This window comes from Sinocyclocheilus anshuiensis, unplaced genomic scaffold (genome assembly GCF_001515605.1).
Source record: "Sinocyclocheilus anshuiensis isolate Anshui unplaced genomic scaffold, SAMN03320099.WGS_v1.1 scaffold628, whole genome shotgun sequence".
Taxonomy (NCBI): domain Eukaryota; kingdom Metazoa; phylum Chordata; class Actinopteri; order Cypriniformes; family Cyprinidae; genus Sinocyclocheilus; species Sinocyclocheilus anshuiensis.
The window spans coordinates 1,406,459-1,427,377 of record NW_015555750.1 but is presented as its reverse complement, the minus strand read 5'-3'; the positions used below and the strand labels follow the sequence as shown (position 1 = coordinate 1,427,377).

Here is a 20,919-nt window from a genome sequence, read left to right as displayed (position 1 = left end):
CAGAAGTATAAATGAAAACTGACGCATAGCCTACGGCGTAGGTCCGACGCAGAAGTATAAATCAGCCTTGAGTTTACACGTTTTGATGTCCACATATTTATTTAATTACAGTGGCTGTCACTTACATCTATTTTTATTACCACAAAAAAATTAATTATAATTATAGGACACTATGAAATCCGCTTTATTTCCAAATTCAGTTTTTTCCATTTTCATTTTTTTCTATACTCTGTTTTAATGGTTAAATTAAATTGTATTAATCAAAAAGCCTGTCTAATTAATTGAGTTTCTAATGATACTGAAGACATTGATTAGCATGCTCAGGTGTGTTTGATTAGGGTTAGAGCTAAACTCTGCAGGAAAGTGGATCTCGTGGGCCAGATTTGAGGATCCCTGGACTATGAGATGGACACTTGCTGCTTGCACTTTGTTGCACTTTACTTTTTTACTTTTGGATTTAATTTGGTTCAATGAAATATAGTTTAATAAAATATTCTTAAGTAAAATTGGTTTTTTGGGTGGGAAATTAATCGTTTAGATTAATCGACTAATTAGTTGATAGATTAATCGAAATAAAAATAGTCGTTAGTGGCAGCCCTAATCCAATGTAAAATAACACTGCACGTGTTCACTGTATAAATTAAATCTAATAAATCTGTATTAAAGCTACAAAAGTGATTTTTCTTTGTGCTTTGTTGTTTGATTAACATTCATAACACTGAAAGCCTCAGGAACATTAAACTGCTGTAAACCAATATACTGTTACACATCCATTTTCTTTCTCAATTGTTTCCCTTCACTTAAACCATAAGCACCCATTATAATCAGTGATGCTGTCTGTCTACACTGGATGCGGCGTGGCACGACAAATCCCCGACAGAAAACTGATGCCGCGTTCTCTTTATGACATACTGACACAAAGTTCAAATGATTGACAACGGTCGCTTTGTCGCGTCCAGTGTAGACAGACTTTAGGGCCGTTCACGCGTTGTCCTGCCTAAAAACATTAGGCATGCTACTTTCTCCTTCTTTCCAAAGCGCTCGAGAGCTTGCACTTTCGTGGTGTCTGCTGTTGCTAAGCACCCGTGACCTGCGCTCTCCACGATGACGCGGAAGTTTCAACAAAGAATAAACGGATTTCCAGCACTGAAAATCGCGTGCAGTAGCTCTGCTACTAAATGTATTTAAAATGGGTATCTCTGTACAGCTGTCGCGTCCGGTGTAGACATCTTGTCTGAGTGAGCAAAGAAAACAATCAGTATAAATATAACGATCAGTAGCCTATACTAAACATCGCACATCCTGCGATGTGACTATCGGCGGATGCGCACATCGCGATATCGATGCTGAAACGATATATCGTGCAGCCCTAGCTTTACGTTCTGTCATGCAGAGCTCTCACACTGCAGTGCTCTGCAGAGAGAGCAGAAAAGACTGTTTGGAGGGGAGAGGAGGGGGATCGGGGCCATTGAGTTCAGTGGGCCGTGGCTAAGCAAAAACACCATCTGTTTGTCTGAGCGAACATTGTATAAGCAAGCAAAACCCACTGCTGTGAGCCGACCACGTTTTGCAATCTCTGTCAGAGGTGGAGATCAAGTGTAATAGTCTACTGTGTGTGTGGCACTCTGTTATCTGTTATACATTTGAATGTCATGCATATATATGTAATATAAATAGATGGGTTACAACAGTCAACCACGCAGCACGAGTTTCACTAGTATTTCCATTGCAATAATGCTTCTGCTTTTCGTTTTGAAGCACATGCGCCAAGCAATTTTACTATTTGTTGCTTCAAATCATTCATTTCCCAAATTTTAATGTGAGATTTTTAAAAATGAATTATAAGTTAGTCATTATTTAATTATTAATCACATTGTATCTATAAATGAGTGTCTCTTCCTTAAGATTTTTTTGTTGTTGTTTCTTTTCTTCCACAGGGCGATTAAAGCATTTCAGGAGGTGCTTTACATTGACCCTAGTTTCTCAAGAGCCAAGGAGATCCATCTGCGACTCGGCCTGATGTTTAAAGTCAACACAGACTACGAGTCGAGCCTCAAGGTATGTCTTTTAATGGCCAAGTCTCCTTCTCTACATTACATTTAAACATTTATGCTTTTGGCTGGGGTGGTCCGATCAGGATTTTTGAGGCCGATCATAGAAAGCAGTATCTGCCGATACCGTTCTTTTTAAAGCCTTCTTTTTATTTAAGCGGTGCAGAAACAGCACTGACTGTGCTTTCACACAGGAGTCTGCAACTGATCCGTGGCAGTTTACTACAAACACAACATTTATCCATTATTTTGATTTCAAATTCAAACATTGTTACTTAAAATGCTTTTTCAGCATTTTGATTCTTTTTTTACACTGTACAGTAATACAATCTTTCATAGACGTGTTAAACGCAATAAATATAAGAAACACATTATTCAATGCTTTTTACTTTTGCATTTACTTCCACTTTAATTATATGCATTTATGGTGTAATTACTACATTTTCGTGTCAATCCATGTTCATATTTACCGCAAACAATGCGCTGTTACTTTAATTCAGCGCTTGCATCGCAGAAAAAATAGGCTCGTTGCGGAAAAAATCTCTGCACAGCTGCAGACGCACCGCTCGTGGAATGCACTGCCGGACCGCAACCACTTGCAGTCTGTGAACACTTTAATCCGGTAACAAGAGCGCGGGTAAAATACGCACTGCATACGCAGTGCAAACGGAGTAATGTGAACCTTGCGTTATGTGTGTGCGCTGCGAGTGGGCATGAGCGCACAGTCTCCAGGAGAGCGCGCGAGCGCTGAATGGTTAAACACTGGCAAGAAATAAAAAGAAATGCAATTTATAAACTTTAGTGACAATGCGACACTGCCTCGATTGTGCAAGTGTAAATTCCTGTGTCAACTGTGCCGCGTGCAGCTTGCTTATAGTGCAGATGCAATGTGATTTAAAGCCATTTGCGCATTTTGAGAGAGAAAGAGAAGAGAGCGCGCGGTGATGCACTCATGCTGTTTGTGAAATTACGTCTCGCATAAGGTTTTCAAATGACTTCATAAGTAATTTAATGAAGAAATATGAATTGTACCTCACCTTAAGCATTATAATTATTTTACCCGCGCCGGACAGAGACTGAGACGGTGCCGCTGCATGTCATGCCAATCCTCTGATGGCAGGCGCGTCATCAGCTTGAGATCTCTCCTTTTTAGAGACCGCCGATCAATCATCCCAAAGCGATTATCGGCCGATAGTGATCGATAGCCGATCAATCGGAGCACCCCTAGTTTTGGCATACCCACACCGGACAGAGACTGAGACGGTGCCGCTGCATGTCATGCCAATCCTCTGATGGCAGGCGCGTCATCAGCTTGAGATCGGTTTTTTGGGATCGGCCTTTTTAGAGACCGCCGATCAATCATCCCAAAGCGATTATCAGCCGATAGTGATCGATAGCCGATCAATCGGAGCACCCCTAGTTTTGGCATGTGACTAGCATTGTATTCTAGTATTACATTTTTTAATTCGTGCATTCCCTGGAAATCAAACCCTTGAACTAAAAATCTTGGCATTGCTAGTCCCATGCTCTACTATTGGAGTTACAGTAGCTGCATGCTCTATAATGTATTTTCTAACAGGCTTAAATGTTGGTTAAATATGCCTTAATACAAGATACTGGCCTTCTGAATGTGTTTTAGGGCCCAAGCACCGATGGTGTGAGGACCCTTTTGAAATGTATGTGTTTATTATTAAATATTGTGATGCTGGTGTCAGTAGTTTAGTTCAGACTGTTGGCATTGTCATCAGGTCATTGGTCAAGGATAGTATTGGAGAAGTTTTCCCTTTGAAACAGCAGGCCACATTATGTCTTATTTGATGCACACCTTTTACAGTTTGCCTTTTTAGCAGTATGATACCTGTAGATTAACTTGGTTATACATTAGATGTAATTTCTGTGGGCAGATGTTTTTTCTGTTATGCAAAGAGTGTTAATATTTATAATTAGGGCTGCACGATTAATCGAATGTGGATTGCCATGCGCATCTTGTCAGTAAAGCCGGTTCTGTTATTAGTAGCAGGGCTCCAGACTGCGACTAAAACGGTCGCATTTGTGACCAAAAATATTAATTTGCGAGTTAAGTTTTTGCTGAGGTCGCCACTGGCGACTATATATATTTACATGTTATAACTTGCATGTAATGCCTTTTCTCCTGATTGTTTTGTGATCACATCTTTTGTTATGTTCACATATTAAACTGAGACGATGCGCATCAAAGTTTTAGTGGAAAAAAGTGTTTCAAACAGTCCTCATCTCTGCCGCACAGCAGCATTGTTGCACACCTGATAAACGCAGCTCAGTTGTGCAGCACGAGACTCGAAATGACGGAGACGTGCGAAGTGAAAGTGCAGAAAACAGCGTCTATTTTGTGCACAACTTGAACAAACTACAACAGGTAAAGCTGTCAGCTGTGTGGATATTGGCAATATCGTTAACAATTCTCGTTTATAATCATTACTAATATGGTTTCTTCTTAACAAGATCTTAGTCTATGCTGTGTTCTGTTAAAACGTGAATTTCATATTATTTGAAGTGCACTTGCCGTCCAGTAATCGCAAAAAGCTTTGTGCTTTGTTACTTTTTAATAAACAAAGTATCAGCTTTAAAATTATTCCAAATTCATAACGAAATTCAAACAATAAATACAGTTTTGTTTTTGGTGCTCTTTAATGCGGCAGGCGCAGTTGCTTTAGTGCCTCAGTTCAAGCGGCAAGTGAACCCATTTAATCTTTCTCTTTACTACTATACATAATAAACATGAATTAACATCAAAAGGTACGCTATTTTATAAGAGAGCCTACAGTACAACTTACTGAAATGTCTCATGCAAAAGCTCATTCAGTGTTTCAAACTGCGGAAAACGTGTAAAGCTTGTAAACATTGCAACATATTATAGGCTACATTTACCTCAGAATAAACATAAACATCCCAAAGCTCATCAGTCAGCTAGAAAAATAACTATAAAGAGGAGCATTTTGCAATATTAATGCGCTATTGCATATGAATATTTTTTACTTAACCTGTTGTCTAGATGATTCAACTCCTCCTATAAAATTGCATTTTACTAATTAAGAAAAACAGACTGAAAGTGTGAAAGACATACACTCTTAAAAATAAAGGTGCTTAAAAGGTTCTTTACAGAACCATTTTTGGTTCCACAAAGAACCATTCGGGTTCTTTAAAGAACCAACTCTTTCTCAACTTTTTATAATCTGAAGAACCTTCTTTCGCCACAAAGAACCTTTTGTGAAACGTAAAGATTCTTCAGATGTTAAAGGTTCTTTATGAAAGCATTTTGACAAAAAAGCATGGCATCGTGAATCACCTTTATTTTTAAGAATATATGACAACATTTACAGGATGCATTGAGGAGGAGCCCAGACTACACTCAGTGGCCAAGTGATGCTTATGGTCCATGATATTGGTACAGATTCTGTGTAATGAACAGTTTTTTGTGACTGTAATATTTCAGTAGTTGGAAAATACATTTAGTTCCCACTTTGTGAACCTTATATAGTAATGTTTGACAACACTAATAAACGTTGCGCACACACAAAATGGGCATAGAAATTGAGCACGCAATTTTCCATGCACATATCAGGATTTATAAAAAATAAACTTGCCGTAAATATGTATGCATCGTACGGACATTCTAGACCATGCGTACGCACTCTTTTTCCTGGAGTGAGAAAAGTAATGAAGTAAACAACGATTTTAAAATTTGTTTTCATTTCTATATACACATTTACATTAAATATTCCACTCTCATTAATGGAGATAAGCACTGAAATTACGTAAAGTCATTACGCAGAAGTTGAACAAAAATTATATGAATTTAGACATATTTAGTGGATGCGCTTGATCACTTTTCCTGTGGCATGCTGTTTTAATGACAGCGAGGAGTGCTATAGGTGCACAATAATTCATATTTAAACTAAACTGCAGATCTCATGTTATGAGAAAATATTTTAGTGAGAGCAATGATCAATGTTGCGCACTTCAATATTATGGCGGACACTGCTGGATTCAGTGGTCGAATGCATGTTTTCTTCTTAAAATAGGCTACTTTGTCAGTGACGTGCCGTGTCAGACAATTCTATTTACACTGCAATAAATATAGGCTAAAAATAGCTAAAAGATGTTCACCTTATCAGCAAAAGTGCATAAATTTAATTTGATTTGAATTGTTTAAAACAACTGAAATACTATTCGGCCAGTGGAAAAGAATGAGATCAACTCTATTCTAAAATATTTATTTGAGAACTATTTTAAACCATTTAGTTTTTATGGATTTTGATATATTTATGCTAAAACATAAGGATACTGGATGATTTTTAGCAATAAAAATTGTGTATGGCACAAATGGCATTTATAGTGCGTATCTCATATTTCCTTAATGTCTTGTACCTTTAATGGTGTTAAATATGGTGTCACGTGGATGGAATATGCATGGAAATATGCATTACTGGCCTTTTATGAATCTCTCTCCTAATGTTGAGGCCATTGAGGGCAGGGGAGAGTGTGATTTTTAGCATCTCTACATGCTCTTCTAATGTGAGTGTGTGCATGCTGAGTAGCTATGTGGGCTAAAGGAAAGACAACCCTGTGCAGAGGATTTGATTTTTGAGCTTATTGACTTCCTCCTCTTTTCGAAAACGTTTCACTTGTGCCAAACCTCTACTAATTTCTTCTTGATCCCACTCACTGGTCTTGAGCACCGGTGAGCTTACTGATTTTATGTTCATTATGTTTATGGTAGTGTTGTCACGGTACCAAAATTTCAGTATTCGGTCTGAATACTTTCCGTACCCACTGTATATGCAAATTCATTCTCTGCCAGCAGAAGGCACTGTTGGAGTGGTAGAGATCGAGGTTTCCCCGGTAATGGCTGTACACAAAGCAGTGCTCAGCTCACAAACGCTGCTCAGGCATTACAGGCAAGATTAAATGAAAATGACATCCATAATTTTCTGAAGACAGTCGGTTTCCTTCAGAAATAATGTGATATAAAAACACCCGCACCGGGTTTCGACTTTGACACGTGCAGTGCTCATGTTTATTCAACGAAGTCAAAGCCTTTTGGAAAATCTATTTGTGGCGGTCAGTTTTGATATTGTGGCGGGCTGCCACAAATAAATCAATGTATGGGAAACACTGATCTAGATATTAAAGATTAAAATGAAACTTACCTGCTTGAACTCTTTCATTTGATCTGGGTGTCTTTAAAGTGTTTTGTTAGTTTGGTGTGTTTCCTCATTTTGATGTTGCCATGTGTCGGTGCTTTTATGAAGAGAGTGCATCTGCGCACCTTTCGAATAGCGCATCATGAACCGGGTTGACCGGGTACTCGGTACCACTGGTACTTAAAAAAACCTGGTACCGTAACGTTTTCATTTTTTTAGTACCGACTTGGTACCGAAGTACCAGGTCTTTTGACAACACTAGTTTATGGCATCAGATACATAGCTGTATAAACTACATAAAATAGGCTGTGAATGGTTGTTTAGAACCTGAGTGGGTGGTTCTTATGAAACTGCTGTGTGTGAATGCAGTGCATTCGGCATCCTCAACCATCCTTTACTCTTCAGTTTATTGTGAGCCAGAGCGAGTGAGTGAGTGCTAATAAGTCGCGAGAACTGCACGTGCAGCACGTCCTCTCTCTGCTTTGGGGAAGGGGTGGCAGGGGCTTGTTGGCAGCCAGCTGAATGCTCACCGGCTCCCTGTGTGTCCCACTTACGGGAACAAAGCGGCAACTCTGAGGGCAGGCAGCAGTGCTCTCTTTACTCTCCCTGCATTCTGTGAATCTCCTCCCATACAACCCTGCACTCCTCGAACATAACCCTCTGGTAAGTGTCTGCCATAGGAGACAACAGGAGGTGATCTTGCCATTACATCTGCATTCTTAAGCAATGTATCTGTAGCGTTACGTGTCGTAATTGTTGCAAAAACGCCATGGTTTGTTTATTTGCAGTGTCATTCCTTCTGACATTGCATTGACATATAGACTGGTACATTTATACTCGGCTATCTGCATTGAAAATTTTGATCTCTGTTCAGGATTGTGGTGTGTATTTGAATCTGTGTATTATATTTATGCATAGTCATTTTTGGGATTTACATTTTTTGCTCAATCATAGTTGCATTTAGAGATATGTGATATACCTGTGTTTTTGTTTTAGTGATTGTTTCAATAGGCTATTAACTAATACCAAATGATATTAAGCTTAATATTTACTTATTACAAAAGCATACCCTGTATATTGGCCATAAATCAGTTGACTATAAATAATATTGTTTATCAGCCATAGCATAAATATAATCATAAGCCCGAGTGTTTTCTAAATTTGTTTATCCCTAGTTGCATAGCATACTGACCTTATTCATGAGGACTGACTGAAATTGTTACTGCAGCTACAGCATAATGGAAAAGTGACCAATCTGTAGAAATACTAATTAGAGCCCGACCAATATGGGTTTTTTGGGGGCCAATGCCGATACCTATACTGACCTGTTTTTTATTTATTCATTAAAAATAAGACAAATTCCATGAAATTCCACGTTATACAGTAAATTCCATTTTTATGACTGGATTCCACGATTCCGTCCATGTTTTCTGCATCACGGAAATCATAGGGCCCTACTAATGTAGCAAACGAATATGGTAAGCTCATTGTGAGAATAAAAGACGGGGACATTGTTACTTAGCATTGAGTCTCTCCAACTAGGTGACAACGTAGCGTTAAACCATCATTCAACTGACTCAAGCCACCACCTTACTGCCGTCTATTGGACTGCAGAAAGATAGGCCTACTAACTTTTCAATCTGCTACATTACTGACTGTACTGACAAACTATGCTGACACCGTGTCTGCGCTGCAACAGAATGTGACAAAGCGACCGTTGAAAATCATTTGAACTTCTGTCAGCATGTCATAAATAGAACGAGGCATCCGTTTACTGAATCCGGTGTAGACAACATAATGGGTTCTATTCTACACCGGACGCGAGCATCGCGGCGCGACAAAATACAATAGAATTCTATTGTATTTTGTCACGCCGCGCGATGTGACTGATGTGATAAGCATGAGTTCTGGGCCGCAGCGCGGCCGCTAAACACCAGCATTGAGTGAGCGAGTGCGCCGCAGAAGCGTGCCGTGAAGCGCAGATCAGCTCTAGTCTCTAACCTCACTGAATCTGCTGTTAAAATTAATCATCCATTCATCAAGCCCAAGAAAAACTTCCCCTAAGGGGACAATAAAATATATCGTATCATATCATCATGCAAAACTTAAGAATAAGAATCATTGTAATGTGACGATCAAATATAGGTGCGGGTGGGTGGCGGGCAGATAATTTGAAGCAGCGGACTCGGGTGAAGTTTGAGCTCATCCGCGCATCTCTACACTACACTGACCTGGGTCGCCAGTAGCAAACAATGGAGCGCACTCTGCTGGACAAACTAAATTACACCATTCAGAAGCATTTAATCTGCGTTATATGTTCTGTAAAAAGAAAAAGTTCATATCGGCGGCATATTCGGTATATTCATATCGGTCGGGCTCTAATACTAATGGGAAGAATTTATAATACTGTGTATGGCCACTGTAAGAATTTCTAGTTAAGAGCTAATCGTCTTTTTGATAGTTTGGTATTCCATTCACTCAGCTCAAGTATGCACATTGACTGACTAGACCAGGTTAAAAAAAAATATTTATTTGTTTTTAAGATTTCCACCTTTCCAGCTGATAGGAGCTGTACTATTATGTCCATTATCCATGTAAAAACTGTGGTATTCACTTCTGTTCAAATGTTTTGGGGTCAATTTTTATTATTTGTGTATTTATTTTTTTAGAAAGAAGTCTCTTATACTCACCAAGAATACGTTTTGATCAAAATAAAATATATGTAAAGTAATATTGTAATATTGTGAAATCTTTTTACAAATTAAAATAATTGTTTTCTATTTTAAAGGGGTTATCGGATGCCCATTTTCCACAAGTTGATAGGATTCTTTAGGGTCTTAATGAAAAGTCTATAGCATACTTTGGTTAATATTTCTCAATGGTAGTGTAAAACAACACCCTTTTTACCCTGTCAAAAACAGCTCTTTTCAGAGCAAGCCGTTTTCTTTTTATCATTATAGGGTGGTTGTGTACACGCACTGCCAACACACATTTATGTTCAAGTATCATGTAAAAGTGCATTTCGCATCCGATGACCCCTTTAATATATTTTAAGGTGTAATTTATTCCTTTAATGGTTATTTTCAGCAGCCATTACTGCCTTCAGTGTCACATGATCCTTGAGAAATCATTCTGATATGCCGACTCAAGAAACATCAAGAGTCTTTTATCTTGAGAACAGTTTTGCTGCTGATTATTTTTTATGGAAATTAAGAAACATTTTCTTTCAGAATTCTTTGAGTCGGCGCCAATAGCCTCGTGGTTAGTGTGCAACTGTGCTCACGGCGACCCGAGTTCGATTCCCGTCTCAAGGTCCTTTGCCGATCCCACCCCCCTTGCTCTCCACTAGGCATGGGCCGGTATGAGATTCTGACGGTATGTTAACCTTAGATAAAAATATCACGGTTTCACGGTATCATGGTATTGCGATTACATCTCTAAAGTATGTTATTTTTAAATGTCTGGGTAAAAAAAACTTTTTTTTTCCACTGAACACATTTTATTTTTAAGAAACATATAGAACATTTTGGAACAGTAAACATGTCAGGCTAAATAATTAGAATAAATAATTAAATTCTTCTTAATTAAATGCAGTAACTTAAGTGAGTCTAAACCTGCAACTCAACAATAATCAGAACATAAATAAATTATTTTCTGTAAAAAAAAAAATATTTAAAAAAAATCCCTATAACTGAAAGAAAAAAAGGAGTCACTTAAGTGAGCCTAAACCTGCAGCTCAATAATCAAAAATATAATCAAAACATAATTTCTGTAAAAACAAAAATAAAAAAATTAATAAAATATACAGTCATTAAACCTGCAGCTCAGCAAGGTTTTTGGAGACATGCTCACTTTCTACACATTCATCTTTCAGTCCAAGTTATGATGCAGGAATGTTCACCTTTCCCGGATTAAGTTTGGAGCGGTGAGGTACGAGGATGTGTGCACATACACGCATAAGGAAAGCGAGAGCGCAAGTGTGGGAGAAATGAAGATGACACAGATATATAGTTTATGTTCGACCTGGAAGTATTTATTTAGCGATCGGAGCTAAGACGTCATCTGTATGGAACACTGTTGTGTATGGAACATGGTTAGTCTACGTTACCCGAAAAATTTCCATACGACAGACTGACAGGGGAAAAAGTTCCAGGGATTCATCTCCTTTGGCCATCCCACACACAGGTGACTCAATGACTGCTCACACCAACCGGAGGGGCTGAGGGGGAGGGGGTCGTGTGACTCGTTATGCTCTTCGCTGCGCACAACGGAGGGAGTCCTGCACTTTCCGTCTTTGACGACACGTAAAAAAACTGCGCATACTGCAGGAACGGTATAACAGGAAATTCTAGTGGTTTTGAAACCGTGACTTTTCCAAACAGCAGTATACCCTGAAACCGGTTATCGTCCCATGCCTACTCTCCACCCAATAAAGGCAGAAAATTCCCATAAATATAACTAAAAAAAAAAAGAATTCTTTGATGAAAAGCAAGCTCACAAGAACAGCATTTGTTTGAAACATTATCTTTTGTAACAAATGTTTTTACTGTCACTTATGATTAATTTAATGCATCCTTTGATCATTTAATGTATCCTTATGCACCCAAAACTTACTGACCCCAGTTTTTTTAACAGTTAGCCTATGTTTTTGAGACTGTATATGTGTTTAGATGTATATTTAAAAAAAAAATTGTAAGTCTAGTATAGTCCGCTGTGGGATAGGTTGCTGTTATTTTGCTGTAAAGATGCTATCTAGAGTTAAAAATGGCTCAAAAATGTGTCTTTTGGCAGCCGTGTTGCTTTCTATTATGCTCCATCTAGCTTTTTTTAAATGAGAAACGCTTCCTCAAAGTGTGTTGGTTCCATTATTAGAACTGTTGTATTGCCTGCTGATATGATGCACTGAAAAGCCTGCCACCTCCTGCTTTTCTCATCTTGTTTTTTCCCTGTTTTCTCCTGTTCCTCTGTCCTGATTTCCTGCAGAGAGCGAGAGAGTGGAAGCTTATGGCTGCCATATGTTGTGTGTGTGATGAAAAATGCCTGGAGGTATGGAGTGAGAGAGAGAGGAGAGAGCAGCGTGTCATCTCTCAGCTGCTGCCGCTGCTCTCTCTTGAATAGTAATCCGTATTAGAGAGAGAGAGAGACACACTGGTAATCCTGCTGCATTATCTACTTGCCAGTCGAGTGCCATAGAGAGAGAGCGAGTGTGTAGGAAGCAGTTGGTCAGTGGCGATCAGCTCAGCACAAAGGGCTTTCTATGGTCAGTAATCCATGTTTCTATTTGTCGGAGGATGTCTGTATGAAGCAGATAGATGTGTGTTTGTATGTTTTCTTGTTTTTGACAGAAGGTAGTGATGATTTGTTGGCATGTAAGTGCTGAGATTGTTAAATGTTTAACTTTTAACTCTTAGTTGCACACCATTTTATATTTCCATTATTCTAAAATATGTGAATTCGGTATCCATTTTGGGTATTGTCTGTTGATTTGACTCCAGTGGTTGTATTATATTGAAAGTCGTATCTTTGAGTTCTGTATGCTGGTCATCAGGACATTGTAATGCATGGCCACGTTCCTCAGTTGTTGCTATGCAGGTTGATGGGTTTCCTCTAGGTACCTCTATGCTGGGTCAGGTTCAGTGCTTTATTAAAGGCTTTGCTTTTGGGCTGGTTTCTTGGTAACCTGAGCAGCTGGTGGTTCTTTATGTCTGGGGTTGTTAAAAGGTTTGTGATTAGTGTTGTGATCATGCTTCTCAGAGAGAGTGTTTCTATGCCCTGCGCACAGCATAATGTACAATACTAGCTGTGTCTGACTGCAGGATCACATCCTCATGACCTTGCTGTGTTTCATCTCTCGAGTCAGAATCATTTATTAGCTATATATGTGTAGACATATTTAGGGATGCACGATATATCGGCCACCATATCGGTATCGGCCGATATAATTTTTTTCTGTTTTTTTTTCTGTTGGCCCGATAAGAAAATTTGGCCGATATCTTAAAGCCGATATATAATGCATTATTTCCTTCAGAGACGCTTCAGATGCGCGCTGTTCGCCATGATGGTTTTGAAATGCTTGAAATGTAGTTGGAATCATTTCGAAAAGGACAATACACTTAAGTGCAACATGTGCAGGGCAAGTCTGTCATAAAGGCTACATAAAATTATAATGTGAACATTACTGTAAATAATGTTGTTGAATCTTTGTGCGCCCGTGTTTTGTGCATGCGTCGAGCGCGCCCACAACGGAACTAGCCTACACCTCCATGACAGTTAAGTTTGCTTGTGCATAGGAATGGGCTGGTATGAGATTTTGACGGTATGATAACCTTAAGTAAAAATATCACGGTATTGTTGTTACAGCTCTAAGATGTGATTTTTTTTTTTTTTTGTCTGGGTAAAAAAAAAAAAACTGTTCCGCTGAACACAATATATTTTATTTTTGAGCAACATGTAGAATATTTGGAACAGTAGTAATTTGAAGCAAAAACAGAATGTTCTGACTAGCTTTGTGAAATTATACTACATGCCTGAACGAAACAAACAGCAAAAGCTCTGAATGGGACGCAGCTTCACTCTCTGACAGTAGCGCATACCGCAGGAATGGTATAACGGAAAATATTAGCGGTTTTGAAACCGTGAAATTTTCAAATAGCAGTATACCTTGAAACCGGTAATCGGCCCATGCCTACTTGTGCATTTGCAGCCTTTTGTGCAATTGTACGTTGTAATATTGTGTTTATTTTATGTAGACCTATATCTGATTTATCTCATATAGGATGCGTTTGGTTAACAGAACACTTCAGTTTACTGGTGATCATAGCTCAGCGCATGCAGCTCAAACAGCAGAACATTAAAAAGCTCAAACAGCACAACATTAATAACTATGATTGGGAATGTCGTGTATATAACATTCTAATGAGAACATTATTATAATAAAACATTGTGAATTCTTTGGGTTTATTTGCCATGTTTCAGCGCGTTATGGGAAGAGCGCTTCCACAACAGGAGTTACACATTCTGACTATAGCATGCAATAACTGCCTCATTTTGTACATGTATAACTTGTAATATTATGTTTGTTGTATTACTATCTGATTAATCTCATAGGATGCATTTTCTTGAGTTAAATAAGCTGCCAGCACTTCAGTTTACCGTGTTCATTCAGCTCTTCAGCTTCAGCGCGCGCAGCTCGAACGGCAGTGCACAATATTAATAACTATGATTGGGACTGTCATATGCATAACATTATAAAGAGAAAATGACCGTAATAAGTTGTGAAAAGTTGTAACAATGGACGTCTGTGTTATTAGTCCCATATGGCTCATTGCATATTATTAGAGGAAGCAGATTTATTTTTGGACATTAATGCATTGGTTGGAGAAGAAATGGTGCTTTCGCTGGAGCCAATTTCTTTAGATGGATGATTATGTTGGGATAGTTATTTGATGCCAAAATCATTTGGGCAGATCTAATTTCAGAATGACAATTTAGACAATAAAAAATACCCAGTTTTTGTTACTAACTATATCCAGTCTAATCAAACTTCACCTTGTCTTGCAGCATTTTCAGCTGGCATTCCGTTTTATTTATCCATGGCACATGCATTTTGATTCTTTACACATGTAATGAAGTCCAATGACTTGTTTGCATTATTTATGCATTATTTTATTTATTTGTTAGACTTTTTATGATGAAATTTGGTAATGGGAGAGTAAAATTATTTTTAAAAAGTACACTTTAAACTAGGCTGCTTATGTTTTAGCGTTTGGGATGTGGCTTTTAATGATGAGACCTTTTTTGTAATCAGTCTCTCAAAAAGTTTATGAAAATGTGGATATAGATTTATCGGCCAACATATCAGTTATTTGCTTTCAAATATAAAGAATGATCTGTTATCGGTATCGGCCAAAATTTTCATATCGGTGCATCCCTAGACATATTTACTAATGGCAATTACAGAAGGAATGAATGAAGCAAGAATGGCTTTTTTCTGTATTACTTAATTTGTCTTTCTACGTTTAAGTGATTGGAAAGTGTACACTGGGATTTGATTGGATCATGATTGGAAGGAATTAATGACTGCATGATTGTTTTGGCCATTATTGCATAACATTATATCATAGCCTGCAGAAATATGACAGGCTTCATTAGATTCACTTATAAAAATTAATAGGACCTCGGCCGCTGGTGAATGCATAGAACTTGTGCATTTTCTGAATGGTTAAAAATTGCGGTTATTTGACACCGCTGGGGTTCATAAAAGTCTATGGCCAACATCCAAATGTCCAGTGATCAGTGTCTCAACAGATGTGGAATCATGGGATAGTTTGATGGATGGAATTGTGGTTGAGGTTGTTTTGGGAAAACAGTGATCGATGAATTTCTTAAATTTCTGTCTCCATTTCATAATTACATTTTATTATGAAATAGATATAGATATATGAATCTGTTTTTAATGGCGTTGTAACAATGGAAGTTTGTGTTATTAGTCCCATATGGCTCGTTGCATATTATTAGAGGAAGCAGATTTATTTTTGGACATAAATGCATTGGTTGGAGAAGAAATGGTGCTTTCGCTGTAGCCAATTTCTTTTGATGGATGATTATGTTGGGATGGTTATTTAATGCCAAATCATTTGGGCAGATCTAATTTCAGAATGACAATTTAGACAATAAAAAAATACCCAGTTTTTGTTACTAACTATATCCAGTCTAATCAAACTTCTCCTTGTCTTGCAGCATTTTCAGCTGGCATTGATTGACTCCACACCCTGCACTTTGTCCAAAGCTGAAAGTAAGTACCCACCAATGCATGTTCATTTTTATTACATATCTTTTTATTAGGAAACTGCATTCAGTCACATTATGCATGAGTTTTTTTTTGCCGCGAACAGCGATGTTTGTTGTCTCCTTGAGAGAGGTTTTTTATAGGAAAAAGGAGTAGTTCCTCAATTAGATTTATCCTCTTACCATTTCCATCCTGCCTGAGACTCCAGTTGCCAGGGAAACTGCATGACTGGATTTAGCCTTGTGTTGCCTTGCATACGGGCAGTAATGACATGCTTGAAGTGCACAAAGGGCAAGCTAATATTCTTCCTTCCCGGTGTCTGTACGCCCATAAGCTTATTAACGCTCAAGCTGAAACCGTGAAGACAAAGAACGCTGGTTTAATATTTGGCCTGATATCAGATTTGAATGCAGTGTTTCCATTAGAAAAGGATTTCTGGTATTGATTAGTTCCTCTTTTTGACCCTACAGTTCAGTTCCACATCGCTCATGTATATGAAATTCAGGTGAGTGTTCCCCTTTTTTTGTAACTTTTTATCAGAATATTCAGTGTTTCGTTGATACTCATGTTTTGGGGTATAATGTTCTGGATAATATAGACGCCAACAGTGACTGTTTGCTTTTACACAGACCTTGGGTCTTGAAGTAAATTCCAATCCATAGACCGATAGTCATCATAAATATTAATTTAATTTAAAGCAACTGAAGAAAAGGCTATGTGGGATAGACAAAGGATGTTGAATCTGTGATGTCAAACATTTAGATGATAAATCTGAAAGAGAAATTTATTTTCAAACTTTTTTTATTAATAGAAATGGTGTATTGATATTAACTTAAACATGAATCATTATATGATTCCAGAATTGTCAAGAACCGTATGTTCAGTATTGTATTGAGGAGGGGGGAAGGGGAAGAAATGCAGAAGTATGATTTTCTGTGTGTGTGTGTGCTTTAGCATTTAAATTTATTTATTTTTAATCTATTAAAGGAATAGTTTCCCCCAAAATGAAAATTCTGCCACCTTAATGGGATAGTTCACCCAAAAATGAAAATTTGGTGTTTATCTGCTTACCCCCAGGGCATCCAAGATGTAGGTGACTTTGTTTCTTCAGTAGAACACAAACAAAGATTTTTAACTCCAACCGTTGCAGTCTGTCAGTCTTATAATGGAAGTGAATGGGAATCACGGCTTTGAGAGTAAAAAAAAACATAAGCAAACAAAACCAAATTAAACCCTGCGGCTCGTGACGATACATTGATGTGTAAAGACACGAAACGATCGGTCTGTGCAAGAAACTGAACAGTATTTATATCGGGTTTTTTTTACCTCTGATGCACTGCAATGTCTGAACTGTCCTGAGCGCGTCCTCGACAGCCGGCACAAGAGCGTCTTCCTGCTTTATGGCGGATCGCAGACTTATAAGTGCATTACCGCCACCCTGGAAATCATTGACTTCTATAACAAGGAAAAAAAAAAAACAAATACAAATGGCAACCAGCATCTATTTGGTTACCAACATTCTTCAATATCTTTCTTTGTGTTCTACTGAAGAAACAAAGTCACCTACATCTTGGATGCCCTGAGGGTAAGCAGATAAACATAAATTTTTCACTTTGGGTGAACTATCCCTTTAATGTTGTTCCAAACCTGTACGCATTTCTTTCTTCTGTTGAACACAAAAGAAGATATTGAAGAATGTTGGTAACCAAATAGATGCTGGTTGCCATTTGTATTTGTTTTTTTTTTTTCCTTGCTATGGAAGTCAATGATTTCCAGCAACTGTTTGGTTACCACCATTCTTCATATTCTTGTGTGTTCAACAGAAGAAAGAAACTCCTGCAGGTACAACTTGAGGGTGAATAAAGTCATTTTTGATTAACTATCCGTTTAATAAGGCATCTTATCAAAACTCTCTTGGTTTTGCTTCAACTTACCTTTAGTTAGTCTCTGTGATGAGCGATAGACTCTTGTTACTCAGTCAGTCTCTTCTGTTCAACAAACATAGTTCTTATCCACCTCGCCTTATATTAAATTAAAGTTTAATGCAATTGTATTTAATCCAGGGCTTAAAGTTCTCCGGCACCATGCCGGATCTCTGGCGTGCAGCGTTTGGCTGCGGAAAAAAAATAGTCCTACATAAAAAAAAAAATCTTGTTGATTGATTTCGAGTCCATGAGTTCACCTAACAATGGTATGAGAGGAGCACAGCTTTCACTTTCAACCAAACTAACATTACAATCAGAATGTTTTGCTCTTATAAACACGAGACGCGCATAATAGTCGCAGCCCTGATGAATGGAGAAGCACGACAAAAAGCTGCGAGGCGCAATGGTCAAAGATGTCCATCTAGCCTAGCGCATATTTACATAGAATAACTCATTAAAAAGCAGCGGAGGTTTGTAAACAGCTCAGAGTAATCATGTCATCTCCATAAAACGATATGATTGCCAGAACAAATTTACCGGGATTTTTGCAAAGGTCCTGTTGACAAGTTCTATTAATGGTAACTTACTGGTGATTTACCAGTAAAGACTGTGTGTGAAAGGGGCTAAACCAGGGCTGTCCAAACTCAGTCCTGGAGAGCCGGAGTCCTGCAGAGTTTAGCTCCAACTTGCCTCAACACACCTGACTGGAAGTGTCTATGCCTAGTAAGAGCTTGATTAGCTGGTTCAGGTGTGTTTAATTAGGGTTGGAGTTAAACTCTGCAGGACACCGGCCCTCCAGGACCGAGTTTGGACAGCCCTGGGCTAAACTCTTCCTCTGCATATGCTGTGAATTTGAATTGCTTAACGTTCATCTGGAAAAACAGTGTGCATTATCTCACTAGATTTGTAACATAACTCATGTATAAACCTTTGCCAACACAGGAGAATATATCAACCTATGTCTAAATATGCCATGTATTGTACATTGCGATTTGAAAATAAAAGTTTCTGCATGTGGCCAAATATTAAAATTAAATTGATTTAAACATCGTTTAATCACGCTGTAAAGTGAAACGTCACCGGGCCGTTGGCGCCCTCTGCAGGTATTTGTTTTAATACATAATGTACTTAAGTTGGTTATGTTCATATTATGTATAGGCATATAACATTATGTATTTTAACGGTGTTGTTCAATACAATCATGTAATTTCTTGGTTTTGATATTTTATTTGAGCCAATTATTATTGCCTCATCGTTAGTTTATGTATAAATAGTCATACTAAGGCCTGGTTTTCACTTAGGTCTGTTTGTTACTAAAAAATATCAGATTACTCAGTTGTCAAAATAATCAGTAGATTACTTGATTACCAAAATAATAATTAGTTACAGCCCTAGATTAGTTAAAATATTTCTAAATACAATTGCATTGTTGTACTTTTTGTAATTAAAAGACAAATATTTTGTCATTGAAAATTTCTTAAAAATAGTATTAAAATATTGTCTGTATCTGACCCCTAGTGTCGATAAGCGGTGATGTAGCTCATAATTTTCCAAGTGTATGATACAGCTTTCATTCTTCAGGTCAACCATATATTCATGAAAAAAAAAATCAGTTTGAATAAAGAAAGCAATAACTTTGCAATAGTATCCTTTCAAATGTTAAAGTTGCCACAGTCATTGCATGCTTTGCATGTGCTGCCCGCCCCGCACCGCCCCCGGAAAAAAGTTCAGGCTCAGGATTTTTTTTGCTTTAAGCCCTGTTAATCTCATATATATTTACATACTCTTTCTATCAAAACTTTGCTGTAAGGAATGATGACTGCACTAATCAGCCAACCAATGCCTAAGTTTTACAATAGGTCGATTTTATTGTCCACCACACACAGATGAGATTGCTTTTAAGTGTGTTTGGAGTCGTGTTGCTCAGGTTGGTCAGCTATGATGGTCAGCCATCAGCTCCAACAAAGATCTGTGTCAAGGTTGCTAAGAAAAACAAACACTTATTCTGAGAGGGCTTCTCAAGTTACACTGATACAGAGCATGTCTCTGTTTGTCTGACTTGTTAAGTCTGGTCTGGACTGACCCTCCCCCTGTGTCTGTCTGTGTGTTTGTCTGTCTCCTCCTGCGTCCCTGGCCTGGTCAGTGTCCAGTGTGTTTCCTCTCTTCCTGAGACCGTACATTGTGGTCTGACTGACGAGGCCCTTTGTGTCCACCCGGAGGGGCCGTAAAAGCGCTGACCCTTTTGTCTGTTAAAACATCCTCTCCCCTTCTCTGTCTGTCTGTAGAAGAAATACCGTATCGCAAAGGAAGCTTACGAGAGTCTGTTACAAACAGAGAATCTCCCTGCACAGGTGAAGGCAACTACGCTCCAACAATTAGGTGAGTGTGTGTTTTACTTGCTTGTTTTCCTGCTTCCCACAGTCATAAAAAACCTGGAAATATCAGAATTTGTGATTTGTATGCCTGGAAAAGTCATGGAAGTTAATAAAATAAGTCATGGAAAAGTCCTGATTTCTGTCATCAGATATGCGTCTAGTTATGCTCAGCTATTAGATATTTCATCAACTGCAGTGCAGTGTTCACAAAATGATCTTAATCCATCCAGTAATCACAAACAGCTGGGAAAAGTTATGAAAATTCATTGGTCAAAATGTGTGGGAAACCGGGCTTTATTTTAAATAGTGGGCTTCCTATGTAGATGATTGTTTGCTGTGTGATTTCAATCTTGATTAGTCAAAGAATGCAATCTGCAAATTTCTGCACAGATTTTGCATACACAACCCTCTACGCACACCTTGGCAATATAATCGCCATTGGCTAGTAAATTTTTTTGTTTACTCGCCAGACTGATATACTAATATATATATATATATATATATATAAAAAGTTATGCCATTTTACAAACATATATAATGTTTGTAAAATGGTACAGCTTTTTAAATATCTGAAAGTACACTCTTAATATCAGTCAG

The 20,919-nt window shown here is 38.1% G+C and overlaps 1 protein-coding gene across 9 annotated transcripts in view; it reads left to right on the top strand.

Annotated features, from left to right (window-relative positions):
• The window catches only part of kdm6a (lysine (K)-specific demethylase 6A), a 75,239-nt gene that overhangs the window by 26,392 nt on the left and 27,928 nt on the right, over positions 1-20,919 (top strand). For 8 of the 9 annotated variants that reach the window (XM_016467416.1, XM_016467412.1, XM_016467413.1 and 5 more), the window contains 4 exons: positions 1,938-2,058; positions 15,974-16,028; positions 16,493-16,527; positions 20,233-20,326. In XM_016467416.1, coding sequence (XP_016322902.1) covers positions 1,938-2,058; positions 15,974-16,028; positions 16,493-16,527; positions 20,233-20,326 — 305 coding nt within the window. Of the gene's footprint in view, positions 1-1,937; positions 2,059-12,409; positions 12,495-15,973; positions 16,029-16,492; positions 16,528-20,232; positions 20,327-20,919 lie in introns of those variants that run through there. The other variant, XM_016467419.1, reaches the window with a different exon arrangement.